We start from the raw sequence: 19,728 nt of genomic DNA on the forward strand, positions 1-19,728 counted from the left end.
AAGCACAAACATGTCTGATGAATTAGCTGCTCATTATATTTTCTAATGTCAAAAGCATCCATTTTGAAACCACATTTCCATTACTAGACTTATTTCTCTGGAGTCAGTTTTCAAGTAGGATTGCACTGATCAAGTCCAGGTCTCATTAAGATCTGTGGTTTTATAAGAATTTTTTAATTCTGCACCACATCTCTGGATAGTTTTAGCTATACAGCTGTTGCAAAGCTTTTTTTAATTGCTCATTTTTGCAAACTAGATATACTGAGTACATTACTGAAGTTTAGCTTTGCTTTAAGAGCACCTTTCAATGTATCTGGAAACTGAAGCCCTGAATATATCTATAGACCTGCTATTTACATGGTTTTCTAACAATTTCACCAACTTTAAATAACACCTGCCTTGCTACGGCTGCCTCACCTTTTTCTTGCTCTTGCAACTGTTGGGACTTTCAAGAAAAGGGAACATTTAGCACTACTTGCTTTAGGATGCATCCTCAATCTGTGGTCTTAAATTCAAGACCTGTGTAACTGGTCATCGAAGGCTCTGCAACAGGCTTGATAAACTCCTCATGCAAACAGAGATCTGTTTTCCTTAGTAAAATAGAAATATGCAGAGTACATGCCTCTGTGTTACAAAACCTGTTACTTCTCAGATGAAAATGTAAAATCTGAGGGAAAAAGCCAGTTCTTGAATCACCAGCTCAGTATTTTTTGTATTCACTAAATCAAATCTGAATTATGACACACAGCTGTGAAGTTAATGGCCAGATAAGTTTTGGAGAAGTGGAAGAGAAAGGTCAGTGGGATTCTGGTTTAACCCATAGCTAGAGATAAGACTTCATGGTGGATATATTGCAGAGTAGGGGGAACTATTAAAATAATCTATCCAGGCACATATTCAGAACAGAAGCCAAAGTATTCCAGCTTGGATCTTGATGCAGGTTGGAATCCAGAAATCCAAGTGGCTTTGTGAACATTAATGTTTGAGGCTGCAATTTGGTACTTTGCATACATCAGATGTTTTTAAGTTATATAGGAGTATCTAAGAAAGTTTAAGGGGCGTTATGCTGGTAAGCATACATGACAAATTCCACTTACTGAGGTGATAGAAAATAATTAACTTGTATCTTGCTCTTTGCTCAATAGTTTTAGGAATCCTCTGAACTATCCCCTAAACTGCATTCCCTACAGTTAGGAGGGGGGAATACAAACTTTTTTTTAAATCAAAATCAGGTGTAAAGAAATAACTTTCTCCTTCCTTCCTTTAATCAAGCTGTTGTAGTCCCAGCGGAAAAATGGGAGAGCTCCTCTCATCAGCCTTACAATAGCTGGTTATTAGAAGAGGAAAGCACCCAAAATTCCTCAGTGTTTAGAGAGCACCAACATGGGCAGCTGGGAGATCGTATGTTAACAGTGCTCCTCTCCAGCAGCTGTCCAAGACCTTAGTGCTGTGTGTGGGGCCAGGGAGCCAAAAAGGGATGAGATCAACACACCAGGAGGAGGCCTGAGTGGGAAATGGAGTATTGAACGGAGCAGTTCAGGGAAGCAAAATCTTTCCTCGTGATCTTTCTGCTCCTGGTAAAACTTAAGTCTGTTTGTGGTAATGATTTGCTAGACAATTCGTCCTTTGTTCTAGTTTCTTATCTGCACAATGAGAGACAGGCTCTTACCGCACATACACGTCCCACTCTGGTATATATGGCATGAGTGCTTGTCTCAGCTTCCAAAGCTTTCTCAGTAAAGAAGAAATACACTTTGTTATCATCGTGGTCTTCATTGTCAGGAATCATGTATGAGCCAACAAATTTTGGTTCTTTAAAAAAAAAAATAAAAAGGAGTTGATTCCAGTAATTAAAATACTGCCTTACTTTTTCAAGCCTTATAGTCAGCCTACAGCAACTCAAAAATAAAACTAGAGGTAAGATCTCTGTCAGTCAGAGAGCAATAGGGTGATAGTAAATAGTAAAATAGTTACTAGCAAATAGTAAAAAAGGAGAGGGTTTAGTAGAATAGATAGATGATTAAGATGTAGATTATTTATTAACCTATTCTACATCTATCAGATGTAGATCTAATAGATGTAGAATACATTAATGCTGAAGTATATTTATACCTTCAATTGAGAAATTAATATCCCTTTGTATTTTTGCCAAAGACAGTTTTCCAGTCCCATTCTCTGTGTTTTACACACTTTAATTTGAACCAGGCTAAAACCAGGCTCATATTTGCACAGCAATCTGTGACCCCATGCAAACCAGAAATGGTCCAGCCATCTGGAGCAGCCGTGGTTCCAGCTCCCTCTGCCCCCAGACCTTTGAGCAGGCGCTCGTTGTCAGGCTCGGTGCGGAGATGCGCCACGCGGTTCGCGGAGCGGAACACGGCCGCGTCTCTCCCCCAGTAGTCGCTGTAGAGACCAGTAAAAAGCTCACCACCTGCAGGCCAGACATTCAAATAAAAACCTAAAATGAAACAGTTTGGTAATAATCTACAAATTAATTTCAGTTCATGTTGTCGGAACCACATTATAAACATGGTATGCGCTAATTATTAGGCTGAGAGGTTTTCCAATCAACCTACTGGAGCTGTTCCACTTCACCTGGAATAATTACAGTTTGGGAATAACTTGCTGGCTGAGGGCATTCTGTGTTCAGTGAACACAAAAAAAGGCACTATTTTTCTCTGGTCCAGCAATAACTTGTTTTCCTAGCATTGAAATATTTACCAGCGCAAGGACAGAACCAGACTTCATCCATCCTCCACAACTGGTGATTAATAGTTCTTGAAAAATTTATGAAGGCAGAAACTGGGTCTCATTTTCAAAAGAATTAGATGTTATTCACAAACTAAGAAGTCATCAGAAAATTTAGAAATAATACACTGAATGGAAGATACTGTTGAAAAATAAATATGTATATAGGTACAATTTAGTATGTTCAAAAATCAAGCCTGCCTCCAACCCCTTTTAAATTGTGATATTGGATATATTTTACTTTGGGAAAATGCCATCCATACTTCAACCTTTCAGTATTGCATGGAAAATATTACCCTTAACTGACTAAGCATAAACAATAACTTATTTAATATCCTTGTGGACTTGGATCACAAATTTTTTATCCCCAATTTAAGAAGCAGAGAGCTTCAGCAAGCAGTTGTCACTAGGTGGCAACCTTATACTACAAAATAACGCAAAAGGAATTAAACTGCACAAGGAGAGGAAAATAAATGATTTCCAGTTGAAGGCTAATCTGAGTGGAGGCTTCAGTGACACAGCTTCCTGCACCCTAATCCAAATAAACATGACTGATACATCCAAATAACGTTTGCTGGCACTTACAAAAGATTATAGCAGAAAGCAAGAATTTTGTTCGCAGGTCTCCCGCCAAGTGCGAATTTTGTTTCTCTTAAGAGAGACACATGAATTGAATGGTGGTATAATTGTGAATGATCATTCTGAAAAGTTAATATTTTGGCAGCTGGGGCTGATTCCAACACCTCTGCTGAGCCAGAGCTGAGCACAGTTTTGCCTTAGGCTTCATCACATACAGAATGGTTATTGCCCCGGAAAATACATGGTTGAGATGTACTGTAAAATACTGGCAAGTGAAGCAAAAAGTATAAATTATAGCATCTGTAGAAATGAAGGTTGCCCAAAACTAATAGAGAACTTTATTTTTGAACTTTATTCTACTAAACTGTAGAATTTGTCAGTGTCTTTATAATTTTATTTGTTATAAAAATCCCTAATTAATTAGTTACATTAGTCATATATCCCCTTTTGGGAATTCCATTGGAAAAATATATCAGACTGGTTGGTATTCTTTTCAGTTTAGGTGGTGTGTAATGAAAAACAGGACATTTTATTTTTCAGAACTATAATGTATCTTGGAAAATGCAACAATGTGGAGTAAATGATCCATCACATATTGCCAATGATCAGGATTGACATCTGTGAATCCAGATGTTCCCAAGTTAAATATGAAGTCTATTCCTTCTGTTTGACATAGGTACAAAATGTTGTTATAAATAAATAACTTGCTGGTATGGCATTCTAGTGTATACTGAAGAAATTATGACTGATTGAATCTGTGAGATCCTGAGGGGAGAAAATGGAAGTCCCAGTCCTGGAGAGATATTGTTCCATATTTTACAGATACAGAAATTCAATCTGACTTTTACCTTGAGCTGTTACAAAACTAAATATAAGTATCATGTGTGAGCAGATAGGTCACTTCACCTATGAACAACAATGGGACAGTACTGACAAATGTGACTATCAAATATCTCAGCACAAAAACATTCTGCATAATGTTGAATAATAATAATTCCAAGATATTTTGCACTTTTGACACTAAGAGGGTCTTATCTTGTCCTTTTCAATACTCTTTTGTATAAAATGTAAGTTACAAATTTTGAGCACTGCTAGGTTTTTACAGGTGCTAACCAATTCCAGATTTACAGATAACCTAAGATTGAGGCTTGAAGAATTCTGGAAGGATTTCTACTTTTTTCTCCTCCCTTGAAAAACTACTATCACATATGAATTCAATCCTTTCTTGGTTGCAGGGTTTCATATTGCTGCACATCACACTGATTAACCTCCACCTTCCCCTAAAAATCAGCTGAGTAACTTCAGAGAACTTCACTACTCCTCCCCTCTCCCAATCTAACCTCAGATTCACATTAAAATGCTACAATATAAGTTTTGTAAATCAGGTTAACAGGCTGGTTAATCGTGTTCTAAAAAGAATAAAAAGTTTCTCCTTTCCTTATTTAAGCAAACAGAAAACTCCCATGGACCTCAAAGACCACTTTTAGCTCAAGTGATACACATATACTTTTTAGCTAGCATTTTTTTCATCTTTCAGCTAGCATCTTTTCAAGCTAACAAATATATCGAAATTTAATGGTGACCATTTTAAAATACCTTCATTTTGCCTTTTATTCAAGGCAAATTATTAAAAAATTAAAATGCAATCTTTTTCTTCTAAATCCTTCAAAATTCCTAGATGACAACCTTAAAGCAAAACAGATTGAACCATTTAAATTAAATTACTCATAGAAAAGATTTCTACTATAGAAAAGATTTCTATAAATTGGCTGCTACCACCTTAAAGGTGGTATGGTTTTTGTACCTGCATGAAATTGGAAGGTATAAATGCAAATATAAGCTATTATTCATCAGTGTAAAATACTATTCATTTGTGTAAAATGGAAAATTTATTTTATGAATAAAGCATTAGAATGTGTAGATGTAATGAGTAGAACACAAACTGCACCTTTCATGCATTTCTTTGACTGTCAATCAGTTATTACTCACGTGATGAATAAAATCAGAAGACTAATTCACATTTTAGAAAAATGATACTTTTGGCACTATGAAAACAGAAAATTTTAAAAATCCCTGTTGTTTAACTGGTAAACCAGTACCTCTATATATTTGTATTTTCTGTCTTTCACTCAAGTATTTTGTCTTTTGTTTTGAGAAAAATATGTATTTTGGTCTGGACTAGAAGAAATGACACAAATACCTAACTTTTAAAACTGTAAAAGAAGAAAATACTTTTGGAATGGATTCCCTGGATATAAACCTATTCAGATGTACTTTAGGATTTTCACCACTTTCTTCTGATATATTGCAGGTAAGAATATGTGGACATAAACTAATTTCTCAGCTAGTGTGGTCTAAGTTAATCAGTGTGCAAGATCTGGTATCAAAAATAGATTTGGCTATTGAAAACAGATGGAGGAGATCATTAGGAATAAAAGTCCAAAAGTTTTATATACCATTGAGCTAAACATAAACATTTTATTCAGCCTGTCTGCCTTCCAATTTCCATTCTGTTTCCTGATGCTGGCAATAAATTAATTGTTCATGTATTGAGGAATTCATCACAAGCTACTTCACTAGTGGGTAAGATAACCTACAATAATGCTTACAACAGCACAGAAATTTCATTTTAAAGCCAAGTCACAAACTGTTTTCTTGGAGTGGGTATTTTAACTCTTGTGTTGAAATACATACAGAGATGGGGAAAAGGGATTATCTTTCTTCCTAAATTAATCCAGCTAAATCTGGTCCTAAATGGTTATGGGGCAAATGATCTTTCAAGATCATAATTTTAAAAGCTTTTAAAACTTTATGAGATGCATGTAAAGTTCTCTTTTTAGCCTAATCCTCACTGTTAGTCAATGGCCATGCTGGTGTAGGCGCTGTGTTAATGTGAGGGGCAGAGGTGGGAGAAGGTTTTGAACACTTTCCTTAGGAGGAAGGAGGTGCTGGGGTGGGCTTTGCTGACAGGTTGGTATAAAACCTTTCCATGGATGTGCACATTGGCTGAACCTGCATCTGAGAGTGCAGACAGCTCTGGGCTGCAGCCTCCAGGACCGTGCTGACTTCATACCTGGAGCAGATTCCACTGTCTAAGAAAACTGAAGTGCATGAAGAAGAATTAAACCTCCAAGCACAGGAAGAAAGACTGGAAGAACAGTCCTGGGAGGTGCATGGTGCAGTCTGCATCTCCTACCATTGGTAATGTTCATCATGAGCCGACCTCAGTGCCTGTCTGAATGAAGGAGCATCCCTTCCCTCTCACTGCATTTGGCATTAGAAGTCTTTTCCTTCTCAAATGTCAGTTAAAAGATTATTATTCACTGCGTTTGCATCTAGGTCTTCCAAACTTTTCAACTGGCTACCTGCAGAGACAAAGGACATACATCCTGGAGTCTAAGGTGCAGCATTTTATTCTGTGTACTGCGTGTCTCTGGGTAGTAGAAGTTGGTAGAATAAAATAGAATAAATGGAAATTCAAACTTCCTTAAAGTATTTTTCCTAAGTGTTGGAAGTGTTCAACCCCAATAGTTAAAATATGAAACAAATAATATAATAAAGTCTTGGAAGAATTTTCTTATGCTTTTAAAATATCATTGCATGATAACTTGAAATTGTAGAATTTCCTAATGGATAGCTAGAAAAACAGCCTCTAAATACTTTCTTAGTTTTGATGAAGAGGTGAAAGTTAGTCTGGTTTTTTTGAGTATCAGTGATCTGACAAAAATATTATTTCCTCCAGTTAATCATGCTATATTACAGAATTTTTAGCTTTGTCAGATATCTTTGCCAAAGGACCCCCAAGACTCTAATCAGATTTTACCAGGGAAGGGTAAAGGAATTATTTTCTCCTTCAGATAAAAATACGAGGATCCATAGGACCTCCCATAATTCAGGCAAACTCCTAAAGCTCAGTGGGACAATCTGGCTTCCATTTAAGCAAATAAAATTCAGATTGATCTCACAGTAGGAACATGATCAGGTTAATTTATTTACTTAGTTCTATCTCAGGAAAGGTTGAGAAGGACTTCAAGATTAGACCATGAGGTTTCAGGGAATTACAGCAATTCCATGAGTCTTTGTTCCCAGGCTAAGCTGAGACTGGAATCTGTCAAAAACTGTAGAAACAATTTAGAAATAAGGGTGGGATAAAAGCATGACAATCTGTGATTCGTGGATTTTGAAGGGTCAGGCAAAATACAATATGATTTTCTGATTCTCCTATGACCCAATAACTCTTAAGAATTAGAGGTCTAATTTACTTTTTTCTAATGAAATTAAAGGATATTTTGATGAATTCCTGCAGTGTAAAAGATTTGTCATTACTGCTGAAGATTCTTCTTTTAATTAATTTGTTGATGTAAAGGAACAAATAAACCTAGCATGTAAAAATACAACTGTCACTCATTACCAATATTTCATCACCACCATGGATGAGAAATACCACTGTAATTAATCATCAGAGAATTTAATACCCTGATTTTAAGATGCACAGACAAATGTAAATATGAAAAAGGCCCTAAAGTCCTCTTTTTTATCCCTGAAAAATAGAATAGTTACTTAGTCTTTAGCTTTTTTTTTCTAGCTCTTTATTTTAATCTATATGCCTTTTGAATGCTCAGTTTCTGTTCATGTTTTCTAAACCCAGAAATGGTTGTGCTGCTCCCTAACTCCATCTAGCTTTTACCATTTACCTGCTGTTCCAGGCTATTTTTAGTCACTGTACAGTCAGTCAGTAGTGCCAAGACTGTCTTTGCTTCATCTCACAAAATGTTTTAAGAAAACATTTCTTGAGGAAAGCCCATATGGTTTGCTATATCACAGCTCCAAAGATCCCAGTCCTACAGTGCTACCCTTCCCAGCAAGGCCCAGAGGAGCACTATCTCAGCACAGCTTCCTGGCAAGGCAGGACTTTGATTGAATTCTATTTTTATATATTTTGAGCATAAGATCAACTCTTCTAACACAGAATCACCAGTTTGTGATAGTTTTGTTAGAAGACAGCATTGAAATGAAAAAAAAAAAGAAAATTTTAAAATTTTTAATTTATATAATCAATAAAGCTCGATATAAAAACAGTTAAATTCACATTTTTGCAGGGTGCTTGTTGCTCAGATTAATCTCAGTACATGAAAACAAAAGCGGTGTAAATGACTAAGCCAGTCATGCTCCTTTGCTTTTAAGGAAAGCAGGAAATGATTATTTTCATAATTACACAACAATCAATTACCTCCAGGATGGCACATGTCATTCAACATTTCCCTTCAGTGAGCCGCCCTTGCTGTGGGTAATGCTGCCTGGAATGCAGTATTAACGTGGGCAGCACCACGAGGATTGAGTCTGACATGTGGAGGATTGCAATGAAGGCTGACAACACTTTCTGTGCTGGAGAAGGAGACCCAGAGTGACAGACTGACAGGACTGTGAGGCTCGTGACATAAAGATCATTACCAATTAAGATGGAGGTGAAGGAAGAGCTGGGGTCAAAAGGGCACCTGCCTCGTCCTCTCTCAAATTTGTGCGATTCCAGTTGAAACAGATGATCCTTAAATTAAAAACAAAAAAAAAAAAAAAAAAGACAGAGAACACCGTAAACCCTACAAGCAAAGAAACACAGTCCTTAGTGACAAGCTTTAACTTCGTTATACCTTTGTAGAGGATTGACTTCATTAGGGAGAAAACACGATTATGGTTGCTCACTGATGTACTGGTAAAAATTCTCTGGGTTTCTACAAATCACCTTTGTTGTGCACTGCCCAAAAAGAATCAGAAAGATATGCACTAAAATTGCACTTTTTTAATTTCTGTGGGAGTAGGGAGGAAAGATACCTCTATCTTTTCTCCGAATTATCTAAACATTAAATAGATATCTCTCCATGGAATGTGTTTTCCCCCTTTAAACAATTTTTTTTTTCCCAGTAGTTGTTAAATATATCAGACAGTGTTATCTTCTCTTCATAGTTTGGAGATGTTTATATATCTTCTTCACAGAAGTATGTTTAGGAATGAATCCCCAGTTATGGTTTTCAGAGCAGATGTGATTTCTTCAGTGGATTTAACAGAATATCGGTATAAAAAAATATTGGCAACTTGGTTTAAGTTGTCTGTATAAGGCTGTAAAGACTGAGAAATCATTTACAATTTAAATTTTTATTTGCAATGGTACTTTTGTCTCAGCTTTCACAGAAAAGCCCATTAATGTCTGATTAAAATATCAAGTGAGAGCACAATATTTTTAATTTAGATATTAACAGAAAAGCACGCCAAAAACAGAGAAAGGGAAAATAAAAGGGCAAATAGATAGAAAGCTATGAAAGCTAGAAAAATATCTGCCACACAGCCATCAAATGTGTGACAAGCAAATATTTTGATAATTTAGTAGTTCCAGTTCTGTGTAAAGTTTTGCTCAAAAGTCCGCTGAAATGCAGATTATATCAATATATTGGATAAATGTAACCTACCTGTTCATTAAACTAAATCTCAGGTTCATGTTCCTAATATATGAGGCAAATATTTTGTGAGGCATAAAGTTACATGCAACAGGAAACCAAATCCCCGAGAATTTTGAGAAATATTTGCCTCAGTCTCTCCCATACAGAACACATTATCAAAAACTTCCAAGGGACTTTTTAGTCATAAAAATCAAGTTTTATTAGACTGGACTTTTTACATTTTTATTACACTAACTCAGAATTTGCACAGAAAAAAATCTTGATCATCTAAAACATAAAAAATTCTCAAGCAAGTGCAATTGCCCCAGAAACTAAATTAATATTCTCTTCAGGTGACTTCATGACAGTTATGCTCTTCTGCATAAAAATCCCACGCTAAAAAGACAAGGACCAAAGAAGCAGAGGGTGGAAAAATGAGAGATAATAATACTAGTAATAAAATAATACTTTAAAAGGACAGAAAGAAAAAAGATATTAGGAAAATGAAAAGTTGTAGAGCTCTTAGTTGCCTCTAATTGACAAATAATTGAATCTTTATGTGCATTTAATTTAAAAGAGTCTATCCTAAATTTATCATAAGCGCCTTGACTTCAAAGCATTATTCACATCTTAATCCCCAGAACACACAAGCTGATGTACCTGTCCTCCATTCTCAACTGTCTAAATCATACATGTCATTTTGCTGCAACTTCTGGTCAAAGAGAAATATTCCTAGTAGTTAGAGAGCTTCTATAAAAATGGGATACAACTCAGAATGCAGTTCTGCAAAAAGAGGACTTTTGTTTAATGTGTACTTGCAGTGAAAAAGTAAAATAAAATGAAATGAAATGAAATAAAATAAAATAAAATGGAATAAGGAAAAAGCCATACAAATTTTAGGAAATGGACCTAAAACTCATGAGGTAACCAAGCATTTTTAATCTCACCTCTCCAGAAGTTTCTTTTTTGGCCTAGCCCTGGTTGTTAAAGCTGATGTAGCAGAAAATAACTGTCTTGGGTAGAGACTTATGGTGTAGGAATATTGTTTTATGCTGTATCAGCAACAATTTCACATCAGTAGTAACTATTCCCCCTCTGCTGTGGGTAAATGTCAAACAATGAAGAAATATTTCCCTGTGTGTGGAAATCTCAGTCCCATTCCATACTTTTCAAACATCACATACCATGTATTTTTCAAAACTAAATACTGTAACATTTTGAGTCAACAATGGATAAAAAAAGAGTGAGGTGAACTCAGGAAGGAAAAGAAAAACTTTCTGAAATAATGAAAAAGTACTTGGGAGTCATAATGGCATAAAAATTGCTGTAAAGGAAATATTTCTAAAAACCATCTGAAGTTAGGTCTTCTCTAGTTGGGTATTCAATATAAAGTTACTCATGAAAGAGTTTCTCCTCCAGGACCTCAACTAAACTATTTGTCAGTTAATTGGTTAAATAAAGATTTAGAAGCAAGTGGAGAGACAAATCAAGAGTTAAAAATTGATAGATTATTCTGCTCTTCCTGGTCTATAGTTTGTGGCTCTCATTCTGTCCTGCACAGGGAATAGAAACTGAAAGCTGTCCTGCTCTTGGAGGAGACATGATCCCACCAGGTCATCATAAAACACACTTCATATTTTGGTCTTCCCCTGACGAAATGCCACTGGTCCTCACAGCAGGGAGATGTGGCCAGCAGGGGATGTGGCCATCTCCTGGATGATGTAGAAGAATTTTCATCACTGCATACAAAATTGTACCAGCACAATGAAAAAGCTGCTAATGTAGTTAATAATTTCTCTGAGAACCAGCATTAAATCAATGGTAAAGACAAACCTATCTCTTTTAACATTTATAACATGAATGGGTTTAGAACATCTAACTATGTGACTGTGGAATGAAAACGCTAAACAATATGCATATCATCTATTAATTGTCTGGAATTTATGAATTAGGATTGTAGCCTAAATATATAATGTGTGAATGTGTGTTAACACTATGAATATAATGTAAACACTGGGGGTAGAAAAAAAAATTGGATTTCAGTGCAATTTGGAGGAATTTTTAAGAGGAGGTCACTAGTTTTGATATAAAGCAGGATGTGCAGCTCATAAATGCTCGCAGACACATGTAACTGTCTGAAAAGTTGCTGAAAATGTAAGCAATGACTCCTCCAAGAGAGATTTTCCACCTTCAGATTTTAAGACAGCATGCCAAATATTCCATGGTTGCAATAAGTTATTCCTGTCACTGGAGCAAGTAACTGAAGTTCAGGTGTAAGATGTGTCAGCTTCCATGGGATGCCAGTTTAAATGAAATAACCATTGCACATTAATAATCAGCTTTGAAGGCTAATTCCATAATTCTAACCCTCCTTGCAGCTTTTGACATTGAAATCCCTTGAGAAACATCAGAGTAAAACTGACAGTTTCCTCACAGATTATACAGCCCATCAATTCAACATCACAAGTTATTTTATGGGCATTTTTCAGTGGTTGGGGTAAAAACCATGCAAAAGCACATATGGAGGGCTGGGAGTGGAATTTCATGTTTCTACATGTAGCTTGGGAAAAGAAAGGGGCTTCTGGGTTTGATTTATGATACCAGTGACTCAGGAAATATAATATACTTTCAACTATTATTAAAATAATAATGTTCTTTTAAAGAAATAGAAGATATTTTTAAAGCATCCAACATTTTGCCACTAACTTGATATGAATTGATAATTTCAGGCAGTGAAGGCTAGAATAATGTGGGCTATACACAATGGTGAAAGAAAAGGTCAAGCAGAGGCATTAAAATTTAAAGACTGAATTTAACTTTTGTTGCAGAAAATTGCTTTCACTAATGCCAAGTGCTGCTTTGCTCTGGGTCAAGACAACACTTATGCATGTGATTAATTTAAAACATATGCTTACTTCCATTGCTGTTCAGCAAAGTACCTAAGCCTATTCTGAACATTAATACAATAGCTGTATCTTTTCCCTAAACTGGGGACTTCAAGATACAGAGGTTTTAGTTGTGTTTTCCTAGGATATTATTTTTATGAGAGAAAAATAATTTGATTTTCTGCCAGAATTTGTGGTGTTTTGGTTATTTCACTTTAAATTTTATTATTTTCTACACAACAAAAAAAAGTGAAACATATCGTATAGGCATTTTTTAAAGGAGATTGAAACCTTTTCATAATCTTTAATTACACCCTTAACTGTGTATGCATTTGTTGCAACAGTCATACTGACATGCTCTGCTCTCAAGGAGGCCTGTGCATTTTTGTGGTTGGTAGAGTTTTTTTTGGTTTGGGTTTTTTTTTTTTTCTAGTGTGTGGTATATTTTGATTTGTGTTTTGCTTTTTTTTCCCTAACAATTCCATATTGTTTACCTTGCCAGGTATTAAATCATATTTAGAGTACAGTGGGGAAAGTCTGTGAAGATTTTTTAAAGTATATTTCTAGACACAGGCTATACAACTTAGTACTGCTCTAAAGCACTGGAAAATATTCTTTCTCAGCTTTAATGATCTCATAGTTCTTCAGCTTAGAGTAAAAATGACATTGCATACAAGAGCTCTTTGTTGCTATCCATTTCTAGGGGTCATGTAATTTATACTTTTTTGAAGATAACTAGAAAAAGGAGGTTGAAATGGAAGGCATAAAAATAGACAAAATAGAGATTCTCTGCTTTTGCAAAGCTATGAGAAATGTTCTTTTAAAACTGTTAATAAAGCCACATGGTGCCAGTGTCATACATGTTGCACTCTTTTTTATAATCAAGTAATTCTTAAGCCATCAAAAATGGGAGTGTACATTGCACTTCAGTTTTTGTCATGATCAAAAAATTTCTAAGCATTCACTTAGTATTCAATCACTCACATGAGAAAAAAAATCCAGTTACACCAATGAAATGCTTTACAAACCTCACCTTGATTTCCATTCTCTTTCACACTATAATGGTTTCAATATCAATTCACAGATAAATTTACTTTTTTTGCAAATATTCTTTTGTTTTGTATATTCTCAAAATAGTATTTTTCACATATTTTCTCTTTCTTTTATACTTATCCTTACATTTTTATTTCAACATAGACAGACACACTGATTACACTGTGCAGAGGCTTCTTTTAGGAAGGTTGAACCTTGACTTCCCCACTTAAAAAAATAAGCTGAAAGATCACAGAACATGTCTGTAAATCAGCAGAAAATACAATTTAGATATAAGTTTCCAAAGTGAACATTCAACTCTACGAGCTGCCTTAATCTGTACACTTGCCTCATCAAGAAGGCAAGTGGTAAAAGAGATTTACAGGAAAATAGGCTGTCCTTGTATAACAGCAGAAAATAACTTACTGGGTCAGAAAAAGGTGTCTCATATAATTTAGCCCTTTGTATTTAAGCAGACTAAATTCTGTTGTTAAGAAAAATGTGCATTAGCATTATCTGATAAATATAGTCCAAAAGATTAGCTAGGTGTCTAGTTCCTACAAAGCCAACTAATTCATTGAAAAATTAAAAAACTAAACCCAGTGGAATATAATTGAGTCTGTATAAAGGAACCTGTGCTCCGAAAACTTACAATAATACTAATAAGTTCCTATTGCAACACACTGCCCTATTTAAGTCACCATAAAACAGGCACACAGGTATATGGGTGATCAAGACAAGGATGCTCCAACAGGGAAAGAGCTTTTCATGTAATACCTTCTTGAACTAATCCAAACATTAATTTTCAAAAGGATCTAAGCACTGGAAAAAAATCTCTTCTTGTTGTCAGAGGATTACTAACTTTTAAAATTATACCTTCAGCATTCGCTCAACTTTATTTTCCAAGCCAAATGGGGATACAATATTAGGAATAGAGTCCTCAAACACTGTCTGCAATAGTCAGGTCTCTGCTATTTGACATAATTAAGATTATTTGGGAGGTATTATTTCTTCTGAGGATCTGTTTTCAATCCTCTTTACTATCCACTGACATACTGAAAAGATCAATCGCCCTATGGGATGAGAGTGCATAAAATATTATAGACATTAAATCCTCCCTAAAAATTCAGATGCATTTTTCAGGTCTGTGCATTTTATTCCACAGTCAAATGATTAAGACATATTGGGCTCCAATCTGAAAATGTGTTTCAAATCTGGAGCTATGTCAGACTGCTGTCTGAGTTTGCAAAAGGATTAGCAATTTGTGACTTGTGTCAAAATATCTGGCCTAAAGTGACAGAAATAATATATTTTCCTGACTTAATGAATGTGAAAAAAATCTGGCAAAAGAAAAAAAAAGATCCCACCACAGCACACATAGAAATCAGAGGTATTTATCCTTAGCAGTTCGCAGTGTTTCAGCAGAAGTGATTGCACTGATCAGAATTTTAGCAGGGACACCTTTGTGTGACCTTGAACTGGTCACATAAACTCATTAGGGGTCTTATGGCAAGGAATGGAGCCATTAGAAATGCTGATTACATTGCACTAATGTGATAGTTAATATGTATGAAACGGTCTCTAGAATTAAAATGTATGAGTAGCTGTATATGGTGATATAGTCTTATAACCAAGTGAAAGAGAAGGTAAAGAGTCCACAAATGCTGACAAAAGTGAATTGATTTCTGTGGGGAAGTGCAGAGTCTTTACACAGAACCCCACTAACCAAGGCTTTTTCTCTTCCATGGCTCTGACAGACTAAACCTGTGCTGAGATTGTGAGGGTCATATCAGAGCAAATACCAAATAAACCCCTCTCTAATGACCTAATGTAATGATTGCTATCATAACAACTGGGCACGAAGGTCGTGAAGAAATAAAAAAGGAAGGATGCAGCTCTAAGGTTTGAGCTTCTATCTAGGCTTTGGTGGTGAAAGGAGGAAGAAATGTGTTGGACATGAAAATTACAGCTACATTAAACTGGGAATGGGGTTCAGAAGGACTCACATACCCTGTTCCATCTGTCTCCATGGAGCGGAGCCTTAGGCAGCCAACAGCCCTTTCGCAGAGCTTCAGCTGGACTAAAGGGCCATTCTATAAAAAAGGGCAGAGGAGTGGATCCACTGACTCCCAATGACACAGATGAACTGCTAGCAACATTTATTTTTACTTTCTATATAGATATCAATCCAATAAGAAAAAATATCACTTATATATCATAGGAGGATTATACAATATTAAGAGTTCATCTCATAATGTAAAAATATTACTGATTTTTTTTCCTTGTTTTAATTATGATAACACCTTATTGATTAGTAAGTCTATTCTTTAAGCAATGATATAGACTTCACCAGGTGTTGTCACTTAGAAAAATACTTTATCACACAAATAACTGTGGCAGAATCTAAAAATCATTATAATGAGAGCTGGAACATTTTAGTTACCCCCATCAAATTACCACACAGGTGGAAGATTTCTTTCTCTGTGGGATAACACTATTATTCCTCTGTATGGATTCATTCTTCCTGGACCATCTGTGTTTAATCTTGCAAAGGGGCAGGGGTAATATGATGGAAAATCCATTTCATATGGCTGATCAATTCACATACTCTACCAATCTCCCAAATTGAACTTACACTTCACGTATGGCCATATTTAGCCAATATTCAAAAGTAATGAATGTTATTCACCTCATTTATGGATGGAGAGCACTTTCAAAAAACTTGCTGTCTGTTATAAATGTAAGAATGATAAGAGCAACTGTGCTGTTACAGAATACCTGACTTTCTCCAGAGGATTTCACTAAGTATGTAGGTATTTGATAAACAATGTGCATTGCAAAATTGTTAAGAAATACCAACAGTCGACATATATTAAAGCACAGTTCTTATGAGGTATCATTGATGAATCCTTTTACTGAATGTTTCCCTAAGTTTTATTATTGCTAGAAAGATTATTTTTTAATTTAGCAGTGATTTAAACAATCACATGATTTCTTTCCTAGTAAAGTTCACAAAAGTACTGAGGAGGCCAAAACAAGAAAGAGAAAAGGTTAATGAGAGCTCAGGTTATGGAATGCTTGGAATACTGAGTTAAAGGTCAGAAGCTTGCTAAGTAGATTTTAACACAACCATATCTAAAGTGTTGCATCTTGGAATAGGGAACAGAGTTTGTATCTGAAGCACATCAGAGCTCCCTAGAAGGTGGAAGTTCAGATCCTTCTTCAGGCTGCTTTCATGCATTAGACTCAGGTGCCTCATTTAGGATCTTGGCCATCCCAATGCCTTATTAAATCTGACACTGAGAGGCAACACCAGCAATCTTTTCATTTACCTTGATATACAAGACTGATAATTAAGTGCCCCAGAAAAGTGTGTAACCTGGGATAACTCTGTGCTCAAGTGAAGAACACTGGGTCAAGTGCAAACTGCTAAAAAGAGATTTCTCATTGAGATACCGTGCCAAGAACTCAGCACTTGAGTCCGTGAATGAGGAATCTCAAACAGAGGTGGGGCAGCGACCTTGCCTGCACACACACCATGGAATAGCATGTGTGATTCTAGTGTCTGCACTTCCAGAAGATGTGAAAATACTGCAGAGAGTTCACAGGAAGGACACAAATAAGACTGAGGAGTCCTGGTGATAGGAGGTTTAAGGAGCTATATTTATTCAGCTTATCAAAAAAAGTGAAGAGGTGGCTTGATCTTTGTGCATAGGTACTTACATGAGGAAAACGTGGAAAAGATAGTGGGAGATTTTAACTTTGCTATCAAAGGAATATCAAGGTTAAATGACAGGAAGCTGAAGTTAGACAAAAAATTGACCTTAAATAAGTGGCTATTTCCTAACACTAAAAGTAATTAAATATTAGAACAGCTAATATTGAGGTCAGAGAAATAGTGGTGTTATGCCTTTCCCCCTTTTGCAGCACAGCACCTCTGTTGTTTGCTGTGAGCATATATGTTGTCTTCACCATTATTTTCTGAGTTAGATACCATTTTACCCTCTCTTGAAATGTATGCATATTCAACTTCCAGAACATGAAATGCTTTAACCTAAAAAGTGTGGGGTGTATCGATGTTTTGGTGCAATTTGGCAGTCTCTGGTGTGAGCATGCAGACCAGAAGATATAAATGAACCCCTCTGGTAAAAGATTTTATGACATGTGTCACCCACTTGGATGAACTTCATATCTGTTTAGTGGATGGTGCTCCAAATGCTGACTTTTCACCCATGCAGAACACTGTGTCTCTGAGCAAATATTTTCAGGGCAAGAATTTGTCACACATTCTATCTGATGAAGAGATGACCAACACCCACTTCTATTTGGTCAGTGAAACCAAACCAGATGTTCCTCCCCCTTAATCCTCTGAAAACAGTGTGGAGATGAGGTAATAGGAGCAAGCATGGAGCGGGATCAACTTGGCAGGTCATTGCTTGTTTTGATTATGAAAATACGTCAGAAACAACTTTATTATTGTAAAATAATAGATAGAAATATGTCTACAATTTTGCTTCTCAACAAAGCTGGAAGAATAATGACATTATCATGTGCTGGTCAAGAGCAGAAGATTTATGTCATGTCAAAGATAAACTGAGATCTGGCATATTCTGTCATGACTTGTATGTGAATTCACTCTAGTTTGTTAAAGCAAGAGCTGAGGAGCTCATGCTGCCTGTGTTTGGTTGGTGTAGAGGGGTAAACAGAAATCTTATTGCACAATTGAACCTTGTCTTGGTTTTTCATTGAATCACAGAGCGTATAGAAAAAGAAGTGTCTTTCCCCACACTCAACAAAATATTAAAGGCAACATAGATTAAAAAAAAGGTTCCAACTTGACCAAACTGTCTTCCAAGAAAAAAAAATACAGCTGCTGCTTACTAAAAGCAAGTTGTCTCTAACAGGACTAAATACTCAGATCTGGTCTTCCCTGATAAGCAGGATCTCAGTTGGCAAATTGAGGAGCAAATAACATAATAAGGAATACATTAGATTAGGAACACCTAGAGGAGAATCCAAAAACCACCAGTGCATTTTGTGGAAAGGGTGGCTCAATCCATCAGCCTTTCAAAGTGAAGAAATACAGCTGGAGGCAGTTTACTGAGTTAAATGAGGCACTGAAATGGCACCCTGCCAGCTTCATGTACATATTAAAAATTTACAGTGTGTTATGGAGGAAAAATTCTTCATGCATAGTTCTTTCTCATAAATTTAATTCCCTCAACAGGTTTTGTCATGCAGAGATGCCTTCCTCTTCAGGAATCAGCTCTATCTTGTCCCCATGTAGCTTGCAAAAACTTGGGGTATTGTTTCTGCACAGTTTTCTTTTGGAATTTCTACTAATTTTGCAGGTCCTATAGAGGCAGAGTAATTTTTTAGCTGTACTTGGTGAAACTCCCACATGGACTTGTTAAAGGTGTTTTGTGAGTTAGTGAATAAGGCAGAATGGATCACTGGAAAGCCTCCAGGACACCCCTACACCTGCTGCTCTACTGAACAGATAACTCATAAAGATAAATCATTACCTGACTGAAGATAGGTCCTTTGATTTATCTAAGGTTCATTAAAACTCACCCAGGCTATTTCCAGCTATGCAGAACAGTGCCAGAGGACTCTTTTACCAGCAGCTAGATGTGGAGAGACATAGACTGAGACAGAAAGCACTTCCTTGTCACCTGCCAAAACTGAGAAATTTATACAAATGCAAAAGGAAGACACTAAATGCAGGTGCTTCCCCTTTCCTCTGCCCCACCTGGTTTGCTGGCATCAAAGTCAACAAGAGAAACAAATGTCAATTTGGTGAGAATCCAAGCAAAATAAGATTTTTTTCTGAACATTTCTTCATCCTCTATATCTTGTTTGAAGACATATCAGACTTTATCTCACAGAGTATATGGGAAGGATGCATGTGCATTTCCAGATGAAAAGGCTGGGGTTTTTCAGGGTCTTTGACTGTTGCTTTCTTCAGGAAAAATAATCTTTATTTTAATGGATGAAATAAAAAAAAAAAACAAAAAACACAAAAACCTGGAAGAACCCAATCTTTTCTGACC

General features: G+C 36.1%; 1 protein-coding gene across 1 annotated transcript in view; it reads right to left on the reverse strand.

Annotated features, from left to right (window-relative positions):
• Positions 1-19,728, reverse strand: part of SEMA3E (semaphorin 3E) — a 130,727-nt gene that overhangs the window by 26,342 nt on the left and 84,657 nt on the right. The window contains exons 5-7 of the mRNA XM_058804628.1: positions 8,779-8,872; positions 2,312-2,431; positions 1,670-1,812 (exon numbers count right to left, since the gene is read on the reverse strand). Coding sequence (XP_058660611.1) covers positions 1,670-1,812; positions 2,312-2,431; positions 8,779-8,872 — 357 coding nt within the window. The remainder of the gene's footprint in view (positions 1-1,669; positions 1,813-2,311; positions 2,432-8,778; positions 8,873-19,728) is intronic.

The sequence above is a fragment of the Ammospiza caudacuta genome, chromosome 5, assembly GCF_027887145.1.
Source record: "Ammospiza caudacuta isolate bAmmCau1 chromosome 5, bAmmCau1.pri, whole genome shotgun sequence".
Lineage (NCBI taxonomy): Eukaryota > Metazoa > Chordata > Aves > Passeriformes > Passerellidae > Ammospiza > Ammospiza caudacuta.